Consider the following 23,679-nt stretch of genomic DNA (forward strand, 5'->3'; position numbering starts at 1 on the left):
CTGCACCTGGGTGAAATAAACAGCCTTGTAGCTCACACAAAACCTGTTGATGGTCTCTTCACATGGACGTGGGTGACACTGACCTCAAGTGATCTGCCTGCCTCAGCCTCCCAAAGTGCTAGGATTACAGGCGTGAGCCACCAGGCCCGGCTGAGATTATTAATTTAAATGAGACCTCTAGTGTGGGCACAAATTAACTTGGCTGGGGTCCAAAAAGGAGGTTGACCAGGTGTCATGGCTCATGCCTTTAATCCCAGCACTTTGGGAGGCCAACGTGGGCAGTCAGGAATTTGAGACCAGCCTGGCCTCGAGTGTACATGGTGATGCAGCAGGAATGGACGCAGAAAAAAACCTCTCAGACACCGGTTATAGGAAGAGGCTTTAATCAGCTGGGAGCGTCGACAGACTTGCATCTTAAGAGCCAAGCTCCCTGAAGAAGTCTCTGACCCTTTTAATGGCTTACAATTCTAAGGGGTCCACACGAAAGGGTCATGATAGATTGTGCAAGTGTGGGCTATGTGACTGGGGGCTACATGCATCAGCAGTGGGGGCTAGCAGAACAGAACAGAGAGTTTCACAATGCTTCCTCATATGGTCAGGTCAGGAGTTGATCTTTAACTACCAGGCCCAGGTAGCAGTGCCAAACAATCTGGCCATTGATCTTACTTCTGCTTCTTTCTAACTTTTTGCTTCCTTCTGAAACAGGAGACAATTAGAGAGGTGGTCTCCTTCCTCAGTGAAACCTCATCTCTACTATAAAATAGAAACATTAGCAGAGAGTGGTTCTGGGCATCTGTAATCCCAACTACTCAGGAGGCTGAGGCAAGAGAATTGCTTGAACCCAGGAGGCAGACGTTGCAGTGAGCAGTGATCCTGCCATTGCACTCCAGCCTGGGCAACAGAGTGAAACTCCATCTCAAAAAAAAAAAGAGGTTGTGTATGGTGGCTCACATCTGTAATCCCAGCACTTTGGGAGGCTGAGGAGGGTGGATCACCTGAGCTCACGAGTTCAAGACCAGCCTGAACAACATGGAGAAACTCCAGCTCTACTAAAACTACAAAATTAGCTGGGCGTGGTGGCGCACGCCTGTAGTCCCAGCTACTCAGGAGACTGAGGCAGGAGAATCACTTGAACTTGGAAGGCAGAGGTTGCAGTGAGCTGAGATTGTGCCATTGTACTCCAGCCTGGACAACAAAAGCAAAATTCTGTCTCAAAAAAAGAAGAAAAAAAAGTTGATATTTGGAAGCAGAGACCCCAGAGGTGCAGGTGCATAGAAGAAAGGCCACAGAGGACACAGCTGGAAGACTCCCTGCCAGCCAGGAGGAGCGGCCTCCAAGCAAACAACCTCACCCACCCCTCGAACTTGGACCTGCAGCCTCCAGATCTGCGAGAAAATAAATGCCTGCCGTGTGGACACCTGGCCCGGGGCATCTTCTATGGAGGCCACGGCATGAAGGGGTCATTTTTATAGAGTCTCATTCTCTAATAACTTACATCTGCCTTGAAAATGTCAAGTCAAATTTAAAGTGTGGAGAAGAGCCTCTAAATCTCACATTTCATTTGCAAAGAAATAATTGTAATTTGGGACATACACGCAGTCCGGGTGGTGTTCACCATGTTGGGAGAACAGAGATGGCAACAGATTTTATAAAAAGGAGAAATGGGCTAGGCGCTGTGGCTCACACCAGCAATCCCAGCAATTTGGGAGGCCAAGGCGGGCAGATCACCTGAGGCCAGGAGTTTAAGACCAGCCTAAGCTGGGCCCCGTGGCTCACGTCTGTAATCCCAGCACCTTGGGTGTCCGAGACGGCTGGATCACGAGGTCAGGAGTTCAAGACCAGCCTGGCCAAGATGCTGAAACCCCATCTCTACCAAAAACACAAAAATTACCCAGGCATGGTGGCACGTGCATGTAATCCCAGCTACTTGGGAGGCTGAGGCAGGAGAATAGCTTGAACCTGGGCGACAGAGATTACAGTGAGCTGAGATCGCACCATTGCACCCCAGCCTGGGCAACAGAGCAAGACTCTGTTTCAAAAAATAAAATAAAAATAAGACAAGCCTGGGCAACATGATGAAACCCATTTTTATGAAAAATACAAAAATTAGCCTGGCATGGTGGTGCACGCCTGTAATCCCAGCTACTCGGGAGGCTGAGACAGGAGAATCACTTGAACAAGGGAGGTGGAGGTTGCAGTGAGCCAAGACTGGGCCATTGCCCTTCAGCCTGGGCGACAAAGTGAGACTCCATTTCAAAAAAAAAAAAGGAGAAATGTTCTCTTGCCCTTTGGGAAAGCCCGTGGGCACTAGGAAGGGTTGGGAGCTGGGAGGTTCCATTGCTGAGTCGCTGCTTTTGGAGCAAGGAGTCCAAGACTTAGAGCCATTTATCGCAGAAGCTATGGATAAAGCTGGTTTCAGGGTACAACGCACAGTTTCAGCAGTCAGGCTTGCACAGAAGTCCATTTCGGGAGCAATGGCGTGTGGCCTGATTGCTTTTCCTCCCTGGCTCCTGGCCTCTGTTTTAGCTGGGTAGGACATGAATGACCCAATTCGTAGGATGAAATTTACAAAGGATGTTTCTCAAAACTTCTGGTATTCAATTTGCATATATTCATACCCATTTAGGTTGAGTTTATTTATTGATTTATTTTCAGATGGGGTCTCAATCTGTCATGCAGACCAGAGTTCAGTGGCGCGACCTCAGTTCACTGTAGCCTCCACCTCCAGGGCTCAAGCAATCTTCCCACTTCAGCCTCCCAAGTCACTTAAACTATAAGTGCATGCAACCACACCTGGCTTTTTATTTATTTATTTATTTATTTTTGTAGAGATGGGGCTTTGTCCTGTGGCCCAGGCTGGTCTCGAACTCCTGGGCTCAAGCAATTCTCCCACCTCTGCCTCCCAAATTGCTGGGCGTGAGTCACTGCAGCCAGCCTAGGTTGAGTTTAATAAGATTTGTTTATGCGGCCGGGCGGGGTTGCTTATGCCTGTAATCCCAGCACTTTGGGAGGCCGAGATGAGCAGATCACCTGAGGTGAGGTGTTCAAGACCAGCCTGGCCAACATGGTGAAACCCAGTTACTACTAAAAATACAAAAAAAAAAAAAAAATTAGCTGGGCGTGGTGGCAGGCATCTGTACTCCCAGCAATTCGGGAGGCTGAGGCAGGAGAATCACTTGAACCTGGTAGGCGGAGTTTGCAGTGAGCCAACATCAAGCCATTGTACTCCAGTCTGGGCGACAGAGCGACACTCCGTCTCAAAGAAAAAAAAAAAAAGGTTGGTTATGCTGGGGAGATGGGAAAAGGCAGGTTAGGGGCACACAGGCTCAGGGAACGGGGTCTTGGTGGGTGGATGGGTAGCCATGGAGGCAGAAAGGGGCCTCTGAAGGAAGAGCCTAGGAGAGCGGGGAGGAGGTGATGAGGCAGGGGAGCACTGTGAAATGGCCCTGAGGGCAGGAGGGGCTCAGGATGACCAGACAAAAGCAGAGCTGGTCCAGGGTGGAGGGGAGGCCCGCGCAGCATGAGCAGGAGGCTAGAGGAGACAGACCATGAGGCCCGGGGAGACCGCTCACTCGAGAATCTCCTGCAGCTTGCTGTCCAGGAATAGAAAGTTGTATTTTAGTCCCTTCCAAGGCTTGAACGGCTCATCACCATTGTACACAAAGTTTTCCCAACAATATTTAAAATCTGAAAAAAAACGAGGAGAAAGCAGTGAGGACCCAGCAGGCCTCTCTCCAGGCCCTGGTCCCTCCCCTCCCAGGCCAGGTCTCCTGGCTGCCAGTTACAGTGGACGCTGGCCCCATCCCTGCAGGCTTCCCGGGGACACTGCCTCGCCCCACGGCATTGCAGCCCCACCTGCCCCTCATGCTGTCCCTCCCGAACCCTCTCCCCTCAGTCCCCCACGTCTCACCTTTGTAGCCCATGATCTCCACGGAGGCCCCTTTCTCACTCAGGCTGCGGAGCCCCTGCTGGTAATGTGGATCCCAGAAGTAGTAGAGGCGGGCGGCAAAGATGGCGAGCTTCACATTACTGTGCCTGGCCAGGAACTCGGCCACCTCCCCTGCACAATCTAGGCAAGGGCTCCAAGATGTGTACCAGGTGACCTGGTAGTCTGTGTTAGGAGACAGTGTGTTGTCGCAGAACCAGGAGAGGAAGCACCTTTCTGCATGACAACGGCTCTCAGGATCGACCTGGGGAAGGAGGAGGAGGAGGGCAGGGGGAGCTCAGACCAGGAGCAGGGGGAGTGCAGGGGTGGGGCGATGGGAGTAGAGGGCGGGCCTGGAGCCCCAGGGCGTTTCCTTATTTATTTATTTATTTTTGAGACAGGGTCTCTCTCTGTTGCCCAGGCTGGGGTGCAGTGGTGCGATCTGGACTGACTGTAGCCTTCACCTCCCAGGCTCGAGGAATCTTCCCACCTCAGCCTCCTGATTAGCTGGGACTGCAGGTGCGTGCCACCACGCCTGTCTAATCTTTTTGTAATTTTTGCAGAGACAAGATTTCACCATGTTACCCAGGCTGACCTTGAACTCTTGGGCTCATACTGTCCTCCTGCCTCAGCCTACCAAAGCTCTGGGACTATGAGCGTAAACCACATGCACTGCCTTATTCTCTTTACTTTTCATTTTTCTGGGTACATAGTAGGCCCTAGGGCTTTTTATTCATAGAATTTCCCTTCTTCCATCCTTGTCCTTCGTTTTTCTTTATTATTATTCTTCTTTTTTTTTCCGATACAGAGTCTTGCTCTGTCGCCCAGGCTGGAGTGCAGTGGCACGATCTCCACTCACTGCAAGCTCCACTTCCCACTTCGCAGGTTCATGCCATTCTCCTGCCTCAGCCTCCCAAGTAGCTGGGACTACAGGCGCCTGCCACCACACCCGGCTAATTTTTTGTATTTTTAGTAGAGACAGGGTTTCACTGACTTATCCAGCATGGTCTCAATCTCCTGATCTCGTGATCTGCCTGCCTCAGCCTCCCAAAGTGCTGGGATTACAGGTGTGAGCCACCGCACCCGGCCTTTCCTCTTTATTTTTTTGAGCGATGGAGTCATGCTCTATCACCCAGGCTGGAGTGCAGTGGCAAGATCTCGGCTCACTGAAACCTCTGCCTCCCGGGTTCAAGCAATTCTCCTGCCTCAGCCTCCCGAGTAGCTGGGACTACAGGGGCGCACCCCCACGCCTGGCTAATTTTTGTAGTTTTAGTACAGATGGGGTTTCACCATGTTAGCCAGGCTGGTCTCAAACTCCTGACCTCATGATCCTGCCGCCTCGGGCTCCCAAAGTGCTGGGATTACAGGTGTGAGCCCCCGCACTCGGCCCCTTCCTTCTTTATTTTATTGAGTCTTTCCCTGTCTTGTCACAGGTCATGTGTGATTTCTGGCATCCTGTTCCCCAGGCATCCATTAACCAGGCATCCTCAGCCCCTGCTGCGGCCTGGCCCTATGGGGGTCGTCCTTGTTCCCTGTCTCCCTTCTGCTACGCAGGTCATTGGACCAGCATTGCCCATGGAGTTGAAGGTTGGCCAAAGGGGTTACTGAGCACTTGAAATGGGGCTCTGATTAGAAACATTGGCCTGTGAACAATACACAGCTCATTTCAAAATCTCATTGTGAGAATAGACAAACTTTAACTCCCTCGTGAGACATTTTATATTAAGTATATGTTGAAATCGTATGTGAGATAATTGAGCTAATGCAGACATTAAAATGTCTTCCACCAGTTCTTGCCGCCTTTTTAGCGTGTGGGGACTTCACTTGTGCTTCACTCCTGAGTCCTGGGCGTTTCCGAGGCCAGCACTGCTGTAGGCCAGGCCTGCCCAGAACACAGGCGGCTCCCTCCCCGAACACACTCTGAAAAGTCTCCTGCCTGGGCAGTGGGGGCTGCAGGGGTGGGTGGAACATGACAGGGTGGGTGGGAGGTCAGTGGCCCCTGTGGGGGCGGTGTGGTGAGGAGCAAGGGTTCACCATCCTGTGATGATGTGTCCTTGACATCAAGGAATCAGGGCAATGGCAGGGGCGGCCCCACCAGCCCAGCAGTGACTGGCCCAGACACAGTGCCGGACACCACAGCCCCCGATTCCCACAGCAGCTGTTTCCCGAGGACTTCCGGACACACAGCTCCATGACAAGATTTTGGGAAAGAAAGTCAAGAGTGAGGGTGCTGGGCTCTAAGCAAGGCCTTTTGGGAAGAGACAAACCCCCTCCACCACCCGATCCCAGGAGAGACAGGGAGGAAGATCTGGGCCACGGACTTAAAAATGTGGGAGGAGGTTGGGCGCGGTAGCTCATGCCTGTAATCCTAGCACTTTGGGAGGCCGAGGGGGGCGGATCCCGTGCGGTCAGGAGTTCGAAACCAGCCTGGCCACTGTGGTGAAACCCCGTCTCTACTAAAAATACAATAAAAATTAGCCGGGTGTGGTGGCGGGCACCTGTAATCCCAGCTACTCAGGAGGCTGAGACAGGAGAATCGCTTGAACCCAAGAGGCAGAGGCTGCAGTGAGCCAAGATTGCGCCACTGCACTCCAGCCTGGGCGACAGAGCGAGACTCCGTCTCAAAAAAACAAAAAAAACCCAAAAAAAAACCAAAAAAAAACCCAAAAAAAACCAAATAAAAACCAAAAAAAAAAAAAACAAAAAAAAAAAAAAAAGAAAGAAAGAAAAAAGAAAAAAGAAAGGAAAAAGAAAAAAAGAAATGTAAAAGGAAAGTACACACAGGAGAGCCCGCGCCAGGCACATCACTTCTTGTGGTTTCTGCATTCCCAGCTACTTAGCTCCTATTTGGGGTATAACTAGGACTTTGGTGCTACCTGGTTTCGGAAGACGCCCGTCTCCCAGGAGACAGTTGAGTGCTGCTTTATAATTTCCATGGTGAAGCACAGCCAGGTTTCATTCCGACCATAGGCTTTCCGTAGGTTTTTAAAGTGGAAGTAGAATATTTGTGGATACGTTGCCTCCATCGGGTTTCTGAGGGCACAAGGGAGAAACCCGCCAATGCAGAGACGCCCCCCCCGGAGTCCTGGGGGCTGATGCCCGCTGGACATCACTCCCTGGACTGCCCTGGGCTCTGGGCCTCCCCCATCCCTCCGCAGCCCTGAGAATGTCTGCTGCTTTCCCAGGCAGGATGATTCGGAGAGAGAAAGAGGAGGGGATACTGGCAGGGGCAGCAGGGCCGGAGTGACCTCTCCCAGCTGGAACCCCAGCTCTGGGGCTACCAATGGGACACCCTCAACCTCCCAGTTTTTCTGCCACACATCTCCCAACCCATTAGGAAAATGCAACAGACAATAAAACTCTCCAAACTCAAATAATTGCTTGAATATTTCAGCTCAATTCCTTCCTCACATTTCACCTGTCCGATGATGATTATTATTTTTACATTGGGATCACACCGAATACTCTCCGTTTTTTTTTTTTTTTTCTTTTTGAGACAGAATCTCGCTGGCATCCAGGATGGAGTGCAGTGGTGCGATCTCGGCTCACTGTAAACTGCACCGCACCTCCCACGTTGAAGTGATTCTCCCACCTCAGCCTCCTGAGTAGCTGGGATTACAGACTTGTGTCACCACGCCTGGCTGATTTTTGTATTTTTATTTATTTATTTTTATATGGGGTCTCACTCTTTCACCAGGCTGGAGAGGAGTGGTGCAATCTCGGCTCACTGCAACCTCTGCCTCCTGGTTTCAAGCGATTCTCCTGCCTCAGCCTCCCAAGTAGCTGGGACTACAGGCACATGCCACCATGTCCGGCTAACTTTTTTTTTTTTTTTTTTTTTGAGACGGAGTCTCGCTCTGTTGCCCAGGCTGGAGTGCAGTGGCGCGATCTCAGCTCACTGCAAGCTCCGCCTCCCGGGTTCACGCCATTCTCCTGCCTCAGCCTCCCAAGTAGCTGGGACTACAGGCGCCCGCCACCTCGCCCGGCTAATTTTTTTGTATTTTTTTTTAGTAGAGACGGGGTTTCACCGTGTTAGCCAGGATGGTCTCGATCTCCTGACCTCGTGATCCACCCGTCTCGGCCTCCCAAAGTGCTGGGATTACAGGCAACTTTTTTTATTTTTAGTAGAGATAGGGTTTTACCATGTTAGCCAGGATGGTCTTGAACTGCTGACCTTGTGATCTGCCCACCTCGGCCTCCGAAAGTGCTGGGATTAGAAGCGTGAGCCACCGTGCCCAGCACTAGTTTTTGTATGTTTAGTAGCAACCGGTTTTCATCATGTTGGCCAGGCTGGTCTTGAACTCCTGAACTCGTGATCTGCCCACCTCAGCCTCCCAAAGTTCTGGGATGACAGGCGTAAGCCACTGTGCCTGGCAGGTCCAGGCCACTCTCGTAAGTGCTGCATATGTCTGAGCTCATGGCACGTGCCTGAGGCCTGCAGGGGCCATCCTATTTTACAGAAGTGCCAGAGGCACAGAGAGGTAGGGTAACCTGCCCAGGCCACAGAGCTGGGGATGGATGGAGCTGGGGCCCCTTTCCATGCCAGTCCTGTCCAGCCTCTGCATCACAGGCCCTGTAGCAGGGAGCTGTCGGGAACCGGGTTCTCTTCTTACTAAACTTTAAAATAAGAGCATTACTCCTGATCATCATATTTTTTCCTACATTCCAGGTTACATGTGTCATTCTAAAAGGTGAATGGTGCTTACGGAGGAGGAGCCTGTGTCTGGGGTCATGTGCATCCTCCTCTGCTCACACTGGAGGCATCTTTGGAAGAAATGACATATTTTCTGGTACAGAGACCATTCCCTCCCCCACACCCTCTCCTAAGACTTTGTGTTGAAACAAAGTAAATATTACAGAAATTTCATCAAAGTGCTGAGAACAAAATGCCGGATTGCTCCAATCATCCTTTGGTTCAATTCTCCCAGTTCCAGAGCTCAGGAATGGTGGGAAGCACACAGAGGGAGCACCCTCCCAGTGTGGGGAGCACCAGCCCAGTGGTGATTTTCTGGGGAGAGTCTCAGCAGGGGGCCTGGGCTGGGGCAGGTTGGGGAGGCGGCCCATTCAGAAGCTGCAGACCGGTGACCACATAGCAGGGCAAAGAGCCTGGCTGGGAGTGGGAGCAAAAGAGAAGAGGGCAGAGAGCAGAGGGCAGAGAGCCTAGGGCTGGGGCTGGGGCAGGGGGAGGCCAGGGCTGAGGCCCAGCAGGGCCACCAGGCAGGAAGGGGCAGCAGAGGCCCCGCGGGCAGAGCGCACAGTGGTCCCTGATCTGGGGCTTCACATGCAGCCTCCTTGGCAGGCTTGTCCTGGCCCTGATGTTAGTCCTGGGCTTGGGTTCTATTTCTATCTTCCAGGGCCCTTGTTCCAGGAGGCACCTGCGCTGTGAGTGACCTCCCAGGCCCATCTGAGTGCCGGCCTCACTTCAGGCTGCTTTCTCACCTGGATGGGAGGACCTCCAGAGAGACCCCTGGATCCTGCCCTCAGGAATCATCCCAGGGACGCCCCCCACCCAGCAGCTATGTGGTAGGGAGGGAGAGTGAGGGGCAGGTGTCTGCCTCCCCCCATACCCTCACACTCAAAGGCCACCATTGGAGGGAGGAATAGCTGGTGGGGGGGCCTCAGATGTCCCACCAGGATGTCATGCGTACCCCCACACTGAGCTCCTTCCTTCCACATCTCCTGCCTAGAGTTGTTCCCTGGCTGGCTGAGCTCCTGTCTATATGTGATGAAAGGGCAGAGCTTGGTGTCCCTGGCCACCCTGTCTTGCAGTTTGCTCTTCCGGTCTAAGACCCAGGTGCTTAGTTCCCGTCTCTCCCAAGGGCCTTAGATGATCTCTTTCTATGGCCTGTCTGGTCCCTGGTTGCCTTTTTCTATTGTGCTTCCTGGAAGGTTCCTGGCATCTCAAGCCTCCCGTTATCCAAGCCTACGCTTTTGTAAAATCTCACTCAACACCTGGCCAACACTGCAAAATCCCATCTCTACTAAAGATACAAATATTAGCCAGTGTGGTGACATGTGCTTGTAATCCCAGGTACTTGGGAGGTTGAGACAAGAGAATTGCTAGAACCTGGGAAGCAGAGGTTGCAGTGAGCCGAGATCGCACCACAGCACTCCAGCCTGGGCGACTGAGGGAGAGGCTGTCTCAAAAAAAAAAAAAAAAAATTTATTCACATGGGACCTTGATCACTGAGTGTTTGGCTCTTTCTGCATCTCCATCCTGTGGGGAGGATTTGAGAAGTGACGGGTGTGAGCAGGAGGCCGCGCTGCGTGCTGTTGGGTGGGGAAGCCATGGGGTGCGGCCCAGGGTGCAGCAAGGTCTGAAGGGAGGTGCTGTGAGGGTCAGGACAGGACTCCTGGGAGACAGACACACAGAACGGAGATCCCTGCACACACCACCCAAGCTTGACCCAAAGCCCCCTGGGTCGTTGTCATGGGCTAAATTGTATCTTCCCAACATTGATATGTTGAAGTCCTCATCCCACCTCCTCACAGGATAACTGTATTTGGAGACAGGTCCACTAAAGTGGTGGTTAAATTAACTCATGGTCCTTAGGGTGGGCCCTAATCCTGTCTGACTGGGGACCATAAACAAGGAGGACATTTAGAGGCAGATAGACCCTAGGGTTGCAGGTGCACAGAGGAACGGCCAGAGAGGACAGGGCCAGGAGGAGCGGCCGCAGAGGACACAGCCCCGCCCACCCCTCCACCCTGGACTTGCAGCCTCCAGATCTGTGAGAAAATAAATGCCGGCCCTGTGGGCACCCGGCCCAGGCCATCTTCTATGGCAGCCGAAGCCTGAAGCTCTGTTCCCACAGTGGCGGCTCCTTCTCAAGGGCTCAGGTCAGCCTTGAAGGATGTTGCTCAAAGCTTCTGGCTGTCGAGCTTGTGAATATTCATACCCACTTACGTCCACTGTTATGACAAATTCGGTTATGCCAGGGAGATGGAAGGAGCCAGGTTGGGGATCCCAGGCTGTGGGGAGGGCGGCCTCGGGGGTGGATGGAGGTCACTCTGGAGGCCAAAGGGGCCTCTCACTCACAGGAGGGGCCCAGGAAAGCAGGGAGGAGGCAGGGAGGTGGAGGAAACACGAGGAGTTGGGGTGAGGGGGTGTAACTATGAGGGCAGGCAGGGGGCAGAAGGGAGGGCAGGAGGGCCTGGCCAGGGGAGGCCTCAGGAGGATGAGCAGGAGGTGAGAGGAGAGAGACCATGAGGCCAGAGGGAGACCCTCACCTGAGAATCTCCTTTAGCTTGTGGTGCAGGAATGCATAATTGTCATCGAATTTGTCCCAAGGCATGAATGACTGACCTTCATTGTACACAAAGTTTTCCCAGCAGTATGCAAATTCTGAGATGAAGAGGAGGGAAGCAGTCAGGCTCTCCCCGACCCTGGTCCTGCCCTCCCAGGCCTGCTCTCCTGGCTGTCAGTTGTGGTCAGCCCTGGCCCTGCCCCTGTAGGTTGCCCTGGGACGCCCCCTGCCACGGCATTGCAGATCCATCCATCTCTCATGCTGTTCCTCCCGCTCACGCTCCCCTGACCCCTCCTCCTCTCACCTTCAGAGTCCATGATCTTCACTCGGGCCCCTGCCTGACGCAGCCTGCAGAGCGCCCTGCGATAATCTGTTTCCCAGTAGTAGTAGAGGCGGGCGGCAGAGATGGTCAGGGTGACATTAGGGTGCTCAGCTAGGAATTCGGCCACCTTCGCCACACAGTCTGGGCAGGGGGTCCAGGATACAAACCAGGTGATCTGGAAGCGCTTGTAAGCAGGCAGCTGGTTGCCACAGAACCGAGAGAGGAAGCACATTTCTGCGTGGTGCTCAGGCTTGGAATACACCTGGGAGAGGAGCAGGGGCAGGGGATGCTCTGAGAGGGGGAGCAGGAGGAGAGGGCAGGGTTGGGGCAGTGGGAGGAGGGGCCAGGACAGGAGTCCAGGGGATCTTGCCACTGAAGCTCCTTTCCTCCATCCCCCTGATTAGTTTGAGTGATTGTCTGCTCCAAAGCTCATGTTCAGTGTTAATTGCTATGGTAATGGCCTTAACCATAACCATTACCATTAACCATTAAGAGGTGGCACATACAAGCGGCTATGAGGTTGTGGGGACTCCACCTTTGTGGGTGCCACTGCTGTGGTTATTCAAGGGCGACTTTAGTCCCACTTTCTGTCTCTTGCCCACTAGCTGGAGGGGCAGTGTGTAAGATTAAACTCCTGCTTCCTCTTGTCCCCGTGGCATGGAGCAGCAGTGACCCGACATCCCAGGCCACTCTGGCTGGAGCATCCCCGACCTTCTGGCAACAACCTTCACCCCCACGTGACTGTGCAGCTCGCAGGCCCTGGAAAGTCGCTGGTGCCTTGACAGTGGATTTCCCAGCGTCCAGAACTCGAGCCAGCACATTTCTATTCATTGTCAATGTCTCCGTCTCAGTCCTGCTGTTGAAGCATCACAAGGTGCACCAAGACACGTGCTTCCCTTCGTTTGGGAGTTTTCCCAGCCCTGTTCACGGCCTCGTGCGTGAATTCTGGCATCCATTCTCCCAGGCATCCATTCACCAGGCATCCTCAGCCCCTGCTGTGGCCTGGCCCTCTGGGGTCTGCCTTGTTCCCTCCCTGCCATCTGCTGGAGAAGCCACTGGACTTGTGCTCTCCCATGTGGTGGGGGGCACTGGGCAAGGGGGTTACTGAGCACTTGAAATGGGGCTCTGATGAGAGACCTGGGCACCTGAAAAATACATTATACACCGCTCATTTCTCTTTTTGTTGTTGTTGTTGAGACATGGTTTCACTCTTGTTGCCCAGGCTGGAGTGCAATGATGCAATCTCAACTCACCATAACCTCTGCCTCATGGGTTCAAGCGATTCTCCTGCCTCAGCCTCCCAAGTAGCTGGGATTACAGATGACTGCCACCACGCTTGGCTAATTTTTTTGTATTTTTAGTAGAGACGGGATTTCACCATGTTGGCCATGCTGGTTTTCGAACATCTGACCTCAGGTGATCCACTGGCCTCAGCCTCCGAAAGTGCTGGGATACAGGCGCCAGCCACCCCACTAGCATGGCTTACACGGCTCATTTCAAAGACTCAGCATGACAAGAAAAAGAAACTTCACTATCTTGTCAAGAATTTTATGTTAAATAATCTTGAAGTAATGTTAGCGACATTGGATTGAATAAAATATTAAAAATAGGCCGGCACTGTGGCTCACACTTATAATCCCAACACTTTGGGAGGCCGAGGCAGGTGGATCACCTGAGGTCTGGAGTTCAAGACCAACCTGGCCAACATGGTAAAATCCGGTCTCTACTAATGATACAAAAAAAAAAAAAAAAATTACCCGCACATGGTGGTGGGCACCTGTAATCCCAGCTACTCGGGAGTCTGAGGCAACAGAATCGCTTGAACCCAGGAGTCAGAGGTTGCAGTGAGCTGAGATTGCATCATTGCACTCCAGTCTGAGCAACAAGAGAGAAACTCTGTCTCAAAAAAAAACAAAAAAAAAAAAAAAACAAGGCCTTTTGTGCAGAGGCAAACCCCCTCCACGATCCGATCCCAGGACGGTCCAGCGGGAAGGTCAGGGCCACGGACTTGGAAAGTGTGGGAGAGAACGGCACCCTGGACAGCCCGCCGCCGGGCATTTCACTCGTCAGTACGTGGTTTGCTTTCCCAGCTGGCTTAGCTCCTGCCTGTAAAGTGATTGGAGTCTGGGTGGTACCTGGCCTCGAAAGATCTTTGTGTCCCAAGTGGGCATTGAGGGGCCCCTTGTTTTCACTTCGTAGCACAGCCAGACGGTATTCCGACGAGAAAGGATGGGTCTGTTATTAAAGTTGTAGAAGAATGTGCCTCGATACATTCGCTCCACTGTGTTTCTGAAGACACAAGAGAGAAACCAGCCAATGCAGAGAGCGCTCCCAGGAGCCCTCCGCACTGATGTCCGCTAAACACAGTTCCCTGGACGGCTCTGGGCCTCCCCCATCTCTCCACAGCCCTGAGAATTTCTGTTTCCTTCCCAGGCAGGAAGACCGGGGAGAGAGCAAGAAAAGGGGGTGCTGGCAGGGGCGGCAGGACCGGGGTGACCTCTTCCCGCTCAGGGCCCAGCTCTGGTCATTCCAGGGGTACATTCCCCACCCTCCCGGTATTTCTCCCACCTATTCTCCAACGCATTAGTAAAATGCAAAAGAGAATAAAGTTATTGGCTGGCCTTTATGGCTCATAACTGTAATCCCAGCTTTTTGGGAGGCCGAGGTGGGCCGATCATTGAGGTCAGGAGTCTGAGACCAGTCTCATCAACATGGTGACACCCAGTCTCTACGAAAAACACAAAAATTAGCCAGGCCTGGTGGCGGGTGCGTGTAATCCCAGCCACTCAGGAGGCTGAGGCAGGAGAATCACTTGAACGTGGGAGGCAGAGGTTATAGTGAGCCGAGATCATGCCATTGCACTCCAGCCTGGGCAACAAGAGCGAAAATTCATCTCAAAAAAAAAAAAAAAAGATTAAAAAAAATTTTTTAAATAATAATTAAAAAAAAAAAAATCATAGATTTTAACCTTTCAGCCAGTTCCTTCCTGACATTTCACCTCAGTATATTACTATTTTTAAATCACGGTAGAACTGAATTCTGAGGCCCAGGCCACTCTTCTAAGTGCTGCGTGGGTTTGAACTCATGTGAGGCTGCCCTAGGCCTGCAGGGGCATTTCCCATCTTACAGAGGAGGGGCCAGAGGCGCAGAGAGGCGGGGTAACCTGTCCAGGCCACAGAGCTGGGGATGGATGGGGCTGGGCCTCTTATCAGACAAGCCCTGTCCAGTCTCTGTATCACCGGCCCTGCAGGAGGGAGTCACTGGGGACCGGGCTCTCTTCTTACTAAATTTTAAAATAAAAGCATTTCTCCTGATCATGGAGGCTTTTTTCCCCCATATATTCCATGTTTTTTGTTTTGTTTTTGCTTTTGTTTTCTTTTGAGACTTAATTTCACTCTTGTTGCCCAGGCTGGAGTGCAATGGCACGATCTCGGCTCACCGCAACCTCCGCCTCCTGGGTTCAAGCGATTCTCCTGTCTCAGCCTCCAGAGTAGCTGAGATTACAGGCACCCGCCACTGCACCTGGTTAATTATATATTTCTAGTAGAGACAGGGTTTATCCATGTTTGTCAGGCTGCTCTCAAACTCCCGACCTCAGGCGATCCGCCTGACTTGGCTTCCCAAAGTGCTGGGATGACAGGCTTGAGCCACCGTGCCCAGTCACTATATTCCATGTTACTGGTGTCATTATAAATGGTGAATGCTGATCGTAGAGGAAGAGTGTATGTTTGGGGTCATCTGCATCCTCCTCTGCCCACAGTGGAGACATCCTTGGAAGACATGATTTATCTTGTGCTTCAGAGACCATTTCCTCCCCACACGCTCTCCTAAGACTTGGTATTTAAAGCAAAGTAAATCTTACAGAAAATCCATCGAAGCTCTGTGAACAAAATTCCACATTGCTCCCATCATCCTTTGGTTCAATTCTCCCAGTTCCAGAGTTCAGGAATGGCAGGAAGCACACAGAGGGAGCACCCTCCCAGAGCAGGGAGCACCAGCCCTGCCATGACTTTTGGGGGAGAGTCTCAGTAGGGGGCCTGGGCTGTGGCAGGTGGAGGAGGCGGCCCATTCAGAAGTAGCAGTGGGGCGACCACAGAGCAGGACAAAGAGCCTGGCTGGGAGTGGCGGGGGCAGGGGAGTCAGAAGGGAGGGATCCCAGGGCTGGGGCTGGGGCAGGGGAGTGGGGGACCAAGGTTGAGGCCCAGCAGGGCCACCAGGCAGGAAGGGGCAGCAGAGAGGCCCAGCGGGTCGAGCAGGCAGCGGTACCTGAACTGAGGCTGCATCCTTGGCTGGCCAGTCCCGACTATGATCTTTGTCTGGAGCAGGAGGGTTTCACTTTCTGCTACAGGCTCCTGGTTTTAGGACAGCCCTCCTTAAAGTGACCTCCCAGGGTCTCGTAGTCATGGCCCCTGCCTCTTCCTGCTCTGGCGCTGGAGTGGGAGGCCCTGGGATGCTTTATCTTCCTCAGGCTCTCATCCTCTTTCTGTTTTTCTCTGGGGTCCTCCCCCTGGCAGAGGGATCTCTGATAAAGACAGGCTGCTCTGTGTGGCAGGACCCAAGGAAACTGCAAAGGGAAAGAGAAAGTCTTTGCAGCCAGAGACTGGGAGGTGGGTCCACACCAGGCTGAGCCAGCAGAGCACAAGCTCCTCCCCTGGTGGTCCCGCCCAGTTGGAGCCGCCTCTCCACCCTCAAGACAGACAGGCTAATGCCTCTGCAGGGACTCCTGGATCCTGCCCTCAGGGGTCATCCCAGAGATGGTCTCCACCCAGCAGCCACGGGGACAGGGAGGAAGAGTGAAGGGCATGGCGTCTGCCTCCCCCCAGGCCTTCACACTCGGAGGCCACCATGGGAGGGAGGGACAGCAGGTGGGTGTGGGCCTCAGATGTCCCACCAGGATGCCATGTGCGTCCCCGCACTGAGCTCTTTCCTTCCTGCTTCTCCTTCTTCCCCATCTCCTGCCCGGAGTTGCTCCCTGGTAGGCTGAGCTCTGGCCTCCTCTTGTCCCCATGCCATGGAAGGGCAGCGGCTGGTGTCCCAGGCCAGCATGTCTGGAGCCTCCCTGTGGATCTCACAGCTCCCTTCCCCTGGTAGTGTCCTCCCATGGTGCAGAGACCTAAAAATTACACAAAGTATACGTTTGGATTTGTATTTGCTTGCTTTTGTTTTTTGTGGTTGTTTTGTTTGTTTGTTTGTTTTTTGAGATGGAGTCTTGTTCTGTTTACCCATGCTGGAGTGCAGTGGCATGATCTCAGCTCACCGCAACCTCCGCCTGCCAGGTTGAAGCGATTCTCTTGCCTCAGCCTCCCATGTAATTGGGATTACACACCGCCATCCCTATGCCTGGCTAATTTTTGTATTCTTAGTAGAGATGGTGTTTCTCCTTGTTGGTCAGGCTTACAGGCGCCCACCATTATGCCTGGTAATTTTTGTGTTTTTAGTAGAGACAGGGTTTCTCCATATTGTTCAGCTGGTCTTGAACTCCCAGTCTGAGGAGATCCACACACCTCGGCCTACCAAAGTGCTGGGATTACAGACGTGAGCTACCGCGCCTGGCCACAGTGTATAAATTTGGAAAGGAGACTTTATTTCTTGTTAAGAGTGACCTGCAGGTGGCCATCCCACAGCCTGGGAAGAACAGCCTCTGGGAAACACCAGAGACAGACATTTAGAAGCAGGAGGGGTTGGGGCAGGAGCTTTATGCTGAAGGGGTTGGCTAAACATACATATTCAACAGGCTACAGGAGGAGCTATGAATATTCATGTAGGTGGCTGCAGTCCGTGCTTATTGAACAAACATGTGTGTAACATATGATCCCGGGCGGGCACGGTGGCTCACGCCTGTAATCCCAGCACTTTGGGAGGCTGAGGCAGGTGGATCATCTGAGGTCAGTGTCAGGCCTCTGAGCCGGAGCTAAGCCATTGTAACCCCTGTGAACAGCACATATACATCCAGACGAACTGCAGCAGCCAAGAAGTCTGGAGCAGTCGAAAAACCACGAAAGAAGTGAAACAGCCAGTTTCTGCCTTAACTGATTAACCAACCTTGAGACGTTCCACCGTTATGACTTGCTCCTGCCCTGCCCAACTGATCAATCGACCTTATGACACTTCTCCTGGACAATGGGTCTCATGGTCTCCCCACCATGCACCTGGTGACCCCCTCCCCTGCTGACAACAAATGACCACCTTCGACTGTAACTTCACGCTGCCTACTCAAGTCCTATAAAGCTGCCCCTGTCCTATTTCCCTTCACTGTCTCTCTTTTCGGACTCAGCCCTCTTATACCCAAGTGAATAAACAGACTTATTGCTTACACTAAGCCCATGACAGTCAGGAGTTCAAGACCAATCTGGCCAATATGGTAAGACCTCGTCTCTATTAAAACTATAAAAATTAGCCAGGCCTGGTGGCGGGTGCCTGTAATTCCAGCTACTCGGGAGGCTGAGGCAGGAGAATCACTTGAACCTGGGAGGTGGAGGTTGCAGTGAGCCGAGATCGCGCCACTGTCCTCCAGCCTGGGAGACAGAGTGAGAGTCCATCTCAAAACAAAAAACAAAAAAACGAACAAAACAAACAAACAAAAATCTAAAAAAAAAAAAAAAAAAAAAGCCACCGTATAATCCCTCCTCACATTGCGGTGGAGACAACATTTAAATGTACCACAATTAAGCCTGTATGTCAAAAGGTCCTTTCAGGACATAGAGGCATCGAGATTTTCCAGGTCTGTAAACCACGCAGAACCAGTCCGTGATCCATGGTCTGTGGTCCATGGTCTTCTGATCTGGAGAAAGTCACTGAAATCAGTGTCTTGTGCAGGGAAAGCAGGAATGAGGGCTGTGGAGCAGGGGCTCTGTGGCTCCGTGACAGGACGCTGGATGAGCTGTGATTGTTTTCATCTTTATCTGGAGGCAGTGCTTGTTTAGCTGTTAGAGCAAAAGAAAAACTCTGTGGCAGGCAGAACAGAGTTTACTGTTGAAGTGTGGGCTGTGTGACCTCACCCTTGCCTGGCACGGCCTGAGGTCCTGGTTGTGATTTGGTATCTTATTGCCATGAAGAGTCTGTTCTGGTTCTGCCCGTCTTATGATTCTGTTTTAACATTACCGCTGGTCAGTTTTTTCTAAACTGCAAAAGGGCGGGGTGATAATGAGGTGTGCCTGACCTTCCCTCCCATCACACCCGGGAACTCAGTTTTAAGGTTTTTCTGAGATACCCTTGGCCACTAGGGACCAAAGCTAGTGGGGGGATCGGGGGGGCCAAAGATTTTAGTTTTACTTCATAGGCCTGAAGACTAAGCTCTGATTTGTTTGTATTTAATCTTGCCCAGAATCCTATCTAAGGGATCTGGGGACTCATGCCTTACAAACCACACATCCTCGTCAGAGGGGTTCTATTTTTATTTTATTGTATTGTATTTTAATTGAGGCTGAGTTTTGCTCTTCTTGCCCAGGCTGGAGTGCAATGGTGCAGTCTCGGCTCACTGCAACCTCCGCCTCCCGGGTTCAAGCGATTCTCCTGTCTCAGCCTCCCAAGTAGCTGTCATTACAGGCGCCCGCCACCACGCCTGGCTAATTTTTGTATTTTTAGTCGAGACAGGGTTTCACCATGTTGGCCAGGCTGGTCTCAAACTCCTGACCTCAGGTGATCCACCCGCCTCAGCCTCCCAAAGTGCTGGGATTACAGACATGAACCACCGCGCCTGGCACAGATGGGTTTTATTTAACCCTGTATATTGTGAGTTACTTTCCAATCTGACTCAGGCACAACATTATGTGACAAAGAAAAAAGACAAAATATTTTACCCCAAAACATGTTTCTTTGCCATATTGTGAAAAGGCCCTGCAAAGGCCCTTCGTGGGGGAAAGTTTGCATCTGTAAAGAATCTCTATTAATATAGCTGGATCTTTTCTTCTAGGCCCTCCCAGTCCTAAACAGATTAATTAATTGCACCTTTTAAAGACCTGAATGGGAAACATTTGTCATCTATTGTCTCTAAGGGCAGCCACTATGAGACTTCAAAAGAACCTTGGTCTCCACAGTCTTTTATCTTAACCTGAACATTTCCTTTCTGTGGATGCCAGGTCTCTAGACAAACTCACCCAATCGTCAACCAGAAAATGTTTCAATTTATCTGTAGCCTGGAAGAGCCCCAGCCCTCCTCCCCTCACTTTGAGTTGTACAACCTTTCTGGACCAAACCAATGTATTTCTTTTCTTTTCTTTATTTTGAGACGGAGTCTTGCTCTGTCACCCAGACTGGAATACAGTGGCGTGGTCTTGGCTCACTGCAACCTCTGCCTCCTGGGTTCAAGTGATTCTCCTGCCTCAGTCTCCCAAGGAGCTGGGATTAAATGTGCCCGCCACCACACCTAACTAATTTTTTGTATTTTTAGTAGAGACGGGGTTTCACCATGTTGGCCAGGCTGGTCTTGAACTCCTGACCTCGTGATCCACCTGCCTAGGCCTCCCAAAGTGCTGGGATTACAGGCATGGGTCACCGCGCCCAGCTTCTGTATTTCTTAAACGTATTTGATGGATATCTCATGCTTCTCTAAAATATATAAAACCAAATTCTTGGCCGGGCGCGGTGGCTCAAGCCTGTAATCCCAGCACTTTGGGAGGCCGAGACGGGCGGATCACGAGGTCAGGAGATCGAGACCATCCTGGCTAACACTGTGAAACCCCGTCTCTACTAAAAATACAAAAAACTAGCCGGGCGAGGTGGCGGGCGCCTGTAGTCCCAGCTACTCCGGAGGCTGAGGCAGGAGAATGGCGTAAACCCGGGAGGCGGAGCTTGCAGTGAGCTGAGATCCGGCCACTGCACTGCAGCCCGGGCTACAGAGCAAGACTCTGTCTCAAAAAAAAAAAAAACCAAATTCTTATCTAAGGGGTCTGGGGAGTCATGCCGCACCCCTAACACCTTGGATACATGTTCTCAGGGCCTCCTGAGCGCTGTGTCACGGCCCATGGTCACTGGTATTTGGCTCAGAACACATCTCTTCAAATATTTTACAGAGTCTGACTCTTTTCGTTGACAGGCCCAAGACCCAGGTGCCTACTCCCTGTCTCCTCTGAGGGCTCGAGCTTCCGGTTCTCTAGCCCCTCTGGTTCCTGGTTGCCCTTCTACTTTCTGTTCTGCTTTCTCGAAAAGCTCTGGGCATCTCAAGCCTCCATGTGGTACCCAATTCTACTTTTTATTGAAAATCTTACTTAAACACCAACTTGATCACTGATCAAGTTTTCTTGGCTCTTTCTCTTTCACGTTCCCTAGGCTGTGTCCTAGCCCAGTGGTGCACTGTTGGGAGGGATTTGACAAAGGAGGGGCATGAGCAGGAGGGAGGGCTGGGTGCTCTTGGGTGCAGGAGGGTGGGCTGGGTGGAGCACCAAGGAAGATCTGGGTGGAGGGGCTGTGAGGGTCAGGTCGAGACTCCCCTGGGAGACAGACACACAGGACAGGAACCCCTGCACACCCCACTCAGGCCCACCCACAATGACTGCAGCTTGTTGCCGTGTTGCCCTGTTTCTCCCAAAAATCAGTATATTGAAGCCCTAACCCCTCTACCTCAATGTGTGCTTGTATTTGGAGACAGGTCCTTTTCAACAGATGATTGATTGATTAATTAATTAATTAATTTTTTTGGAGACGGAGTCTTACTCTGTCTCCCAAGCTGGAGTGCAGTGGCACCATCTCGGCTCACTGCAACCTGTGCCTCCCTGGTTCAAGTGATTCAAGCCTCAGCCTCCGGAGTTGCTGGGATTCCAGGTGTCCACCACCACACCCAACTACTTTTGGAATTTCAGTAGAGGTGGGGTTTCACCATGTTGGCCAGGCTGACCTCCACCTCCGCCACCTTGGCCTCGCAAAGTGCTGGGATTACAGGCGTGTGCCACCACACCCAACACAAATTAATTAATTAATTATTATTATTTTTTTTATATGCAGTCTCACTCTGTCTTCCAGGTTGGAGTGCAATGGCGTGATCTCGGCTCACTGCAACCTCTGCCTTCCAGGTTCCAGCGATTCTCCGGCCTCAGCCTCCCGAGTAGCTGAGATTACAGGCGTCCACTACCACACCCAGCTAATTTTTTGCATTTTTAGTAGAGACGGGGTTTCACCATGTTGACCAGGCTTGTTTCAAACTCCTGACCTCAAGTGATCCGCTGGCCTCGGCCTCCCAAAGTGGTAGGATTACATGTAGGCATGAACCACCATGCCCAGCTGAGATGATTAATTTAAATGAGACCTCTACTGTGGGCACAAATTCACTTGGCTGGTGTCCATAAAGGAGGAGGTCCGCTGGGTGCTGTGGCTCTTGCCTTTAATCTCAGCACTTTGGGAGGCCGAGGTAGGCAGTCAGGAATTTGACACCAGCCTGGCCAATATGGTGAAACCCCATCTCTACTTAAAAATACAAGAATTAGTGGAGAGTGGTTCAGGGCGCCTGTAATCCCAGCGACTCAGGAGGATGAGGCAGGAGAATTGCTTGAACCTGGGAGGTGGAGGCTGCAGTGAGCAGTGATCGTGCCATTGCACTCCAACCTGGGCAACAGAGTAAAACTCCGTCTCAAAAAAAAAAAAAAAAGATCAGGTACGGTGGCTAATACCTGTAATCTCAGCACTTTGGGAGGCCGGGGAGGGTGGATCACCCAAGCTCACGAGTTCGAGACGAGCCTGAGAAAAATGGAGAAACCCCCTTTCCTACCAAAACTACAAAATTAGCCAGGCGTGGTGGTGCATACCTGTACTCGCAGCTACTCAGGAGGCTGAGGCACGAGAATCGCTTGAACCCTGAAGGTGGAGGTTGCAGTGAGCCAAGATTGTGCCATTGCACTCCAGCCAGGGCAACAAGAGTAAAACTCAGTTTAAAAAAAAAAAAAAAAAAAAAGATGATATTTGGAGGCAGAGAGACCCCAGTGGTGCAGGTGCACAGAGGAAAGGCCACAGAGGACACAGCCAGAAGGAGGAGCAGCCTCAGAGCAAACAACCCCACCCACCCCTCAAACTAGGACCTGCAGCCTCCAGATCTGTGAGAAAATAAATGCCTGCCATGTGGACACCTGGCCCGGGGCATCTTCTATGGAGGCCAGAGCATGAAGGGTCATTTTTATAGAATCATTGTCTAATAACTTACATCTGCCTTGAAAATGTCAAGTCAAATTTAAAGTGCGGAGAAGAGCCTCTAAATCTCACATTTCATTTGCAAAGAAAGAATTGTAATTTGGGACATACACGCAGTCCGGGTGGTGTTCACCGGAGGTTGCCGGAGAACAAAGAGACGGCAACACGTTTTATGAAAAGTATGAAAAGGAGAAATGGGCTAGGCGCTGTGGCTCATACCAGCAATCCCAGCAATTTGGGAGGCCAAGGAGGGCGGATCACCTGAGGTCAGGACATTAAGACCAGCCTAAGCCAGGCCTGGTGGCTCACACCTGTAATCCCAGCACTTTGGGTGTCCAAGACGGCTGGATCACCAGGTGAGGAGTTCAAGACCAGCCTGGCCAAAATGCTGAAACCCCATCTCTACTAAAAACACAAAAATTAGCCAGGTGTGGTGGCATGCACATGTAATCCCAGTTACTCGGGAGGCTGAGGTAGGAGAATAGCTTGAACCTGGGCGACAGAGGTTGCAGTGAGCCCAGTTCGCACCACTGCACTCCAGCCTGGGTGACAGAGCAAGACTTCGTCTCAAAAAAATAAAATAAAAATAAGACTGGCCTGGGCAACATGACAAAACCCGTTTTTACTAAAAATACAAAAATTAGCCCAGCATGATGGTGCGCACCTGTAATCCCAGCTACTCGGGAGGCTGAGACAGGAGAATCACTTGAACAAGGGAGGCAGAGGTTGCAGTGAGCCGAGACTGCGCCATTGCACTCCAGGCTGGGTGACAGGGCAAGACACCGTTTCAAAAAAAAAAAAAAAAAAAGGGGAAACGTTCTCTTGCCCTTTGGGAAAGCCCGTGGGCACTAGGAAGGGTTGGGAGCTGGGAGGTTCCATTGCTGAGTCGCTGCTTTTGGAGCAAGGAGTCCAAGACTTAGAGCCATTTATCGCAGAAGCTATGGATAAAGCTGGTTTCAGGGTACAACGCACAGTTTCAGCAGTCAGGCTTGCACAGAAGTCCATTTTGGGAGCAATGGCGTGTGGCCTGATTGCTTTTCCTCCCTGGCTCCTGGCCTCTGTTTTAGCTG

The 23,679-nt window shown here is 51.8% G+C and overlaps 1 protein-coding gene across 7 annotated transcripts; it reads right to left on the reverse strand.

Moving 5' to 3' along the window:
• Positions 1-369: 369 nt before the first annotated feature.
• On the reverse strand, positions 370-16,135 carry APOBEC3F (apolipoprotein B mRNA editing enzyme catalytic subunit 3F). 7 transcript variants are annotated; one of them, XM_077949041.1, is made up of 9 exons: positions 15,761-16,115; positions 15,357-15,503; positions 13,630-13,783; positions 11,477-11,756; positions 11,156-11,270; positions 6,802-6,958; positions 3,911-4,190; positions 3,573-3,687; positions 370-1,185 (listed from the first exon to the last, which is right to left on the reverse strand). In XM_077949041.1, exons 2-9 carry the CDS (start codon positions 15,404-15,406, stop codon positions 1,104-1,106), a joined length of 1,233 nt encoding a protein of 410 aa, XP_077805167.1. In that variant the 5' UTR covers positions 15,407-15,503; positions 15,761-16,115; the 3' UTR covers positions 370-1,103.
• Between the last annotated feature and the right edge of the window lie 7,544 nt (positions 16,136-23,679).

Source organism: Macaca mulatta, chromosome 10 (genome assembly GCF_049350105.2).
Source record: "Macaca mulatta isolate MMU2019108-1 chromosome 10, T2T-MMU8v2.0, whole genome shotgun sequence".
NCBI lineage: Eukaryota > Metazoa > Chordata > Mammalia > Primates > Cercopithecidae > Macaca > Macaca mulatta.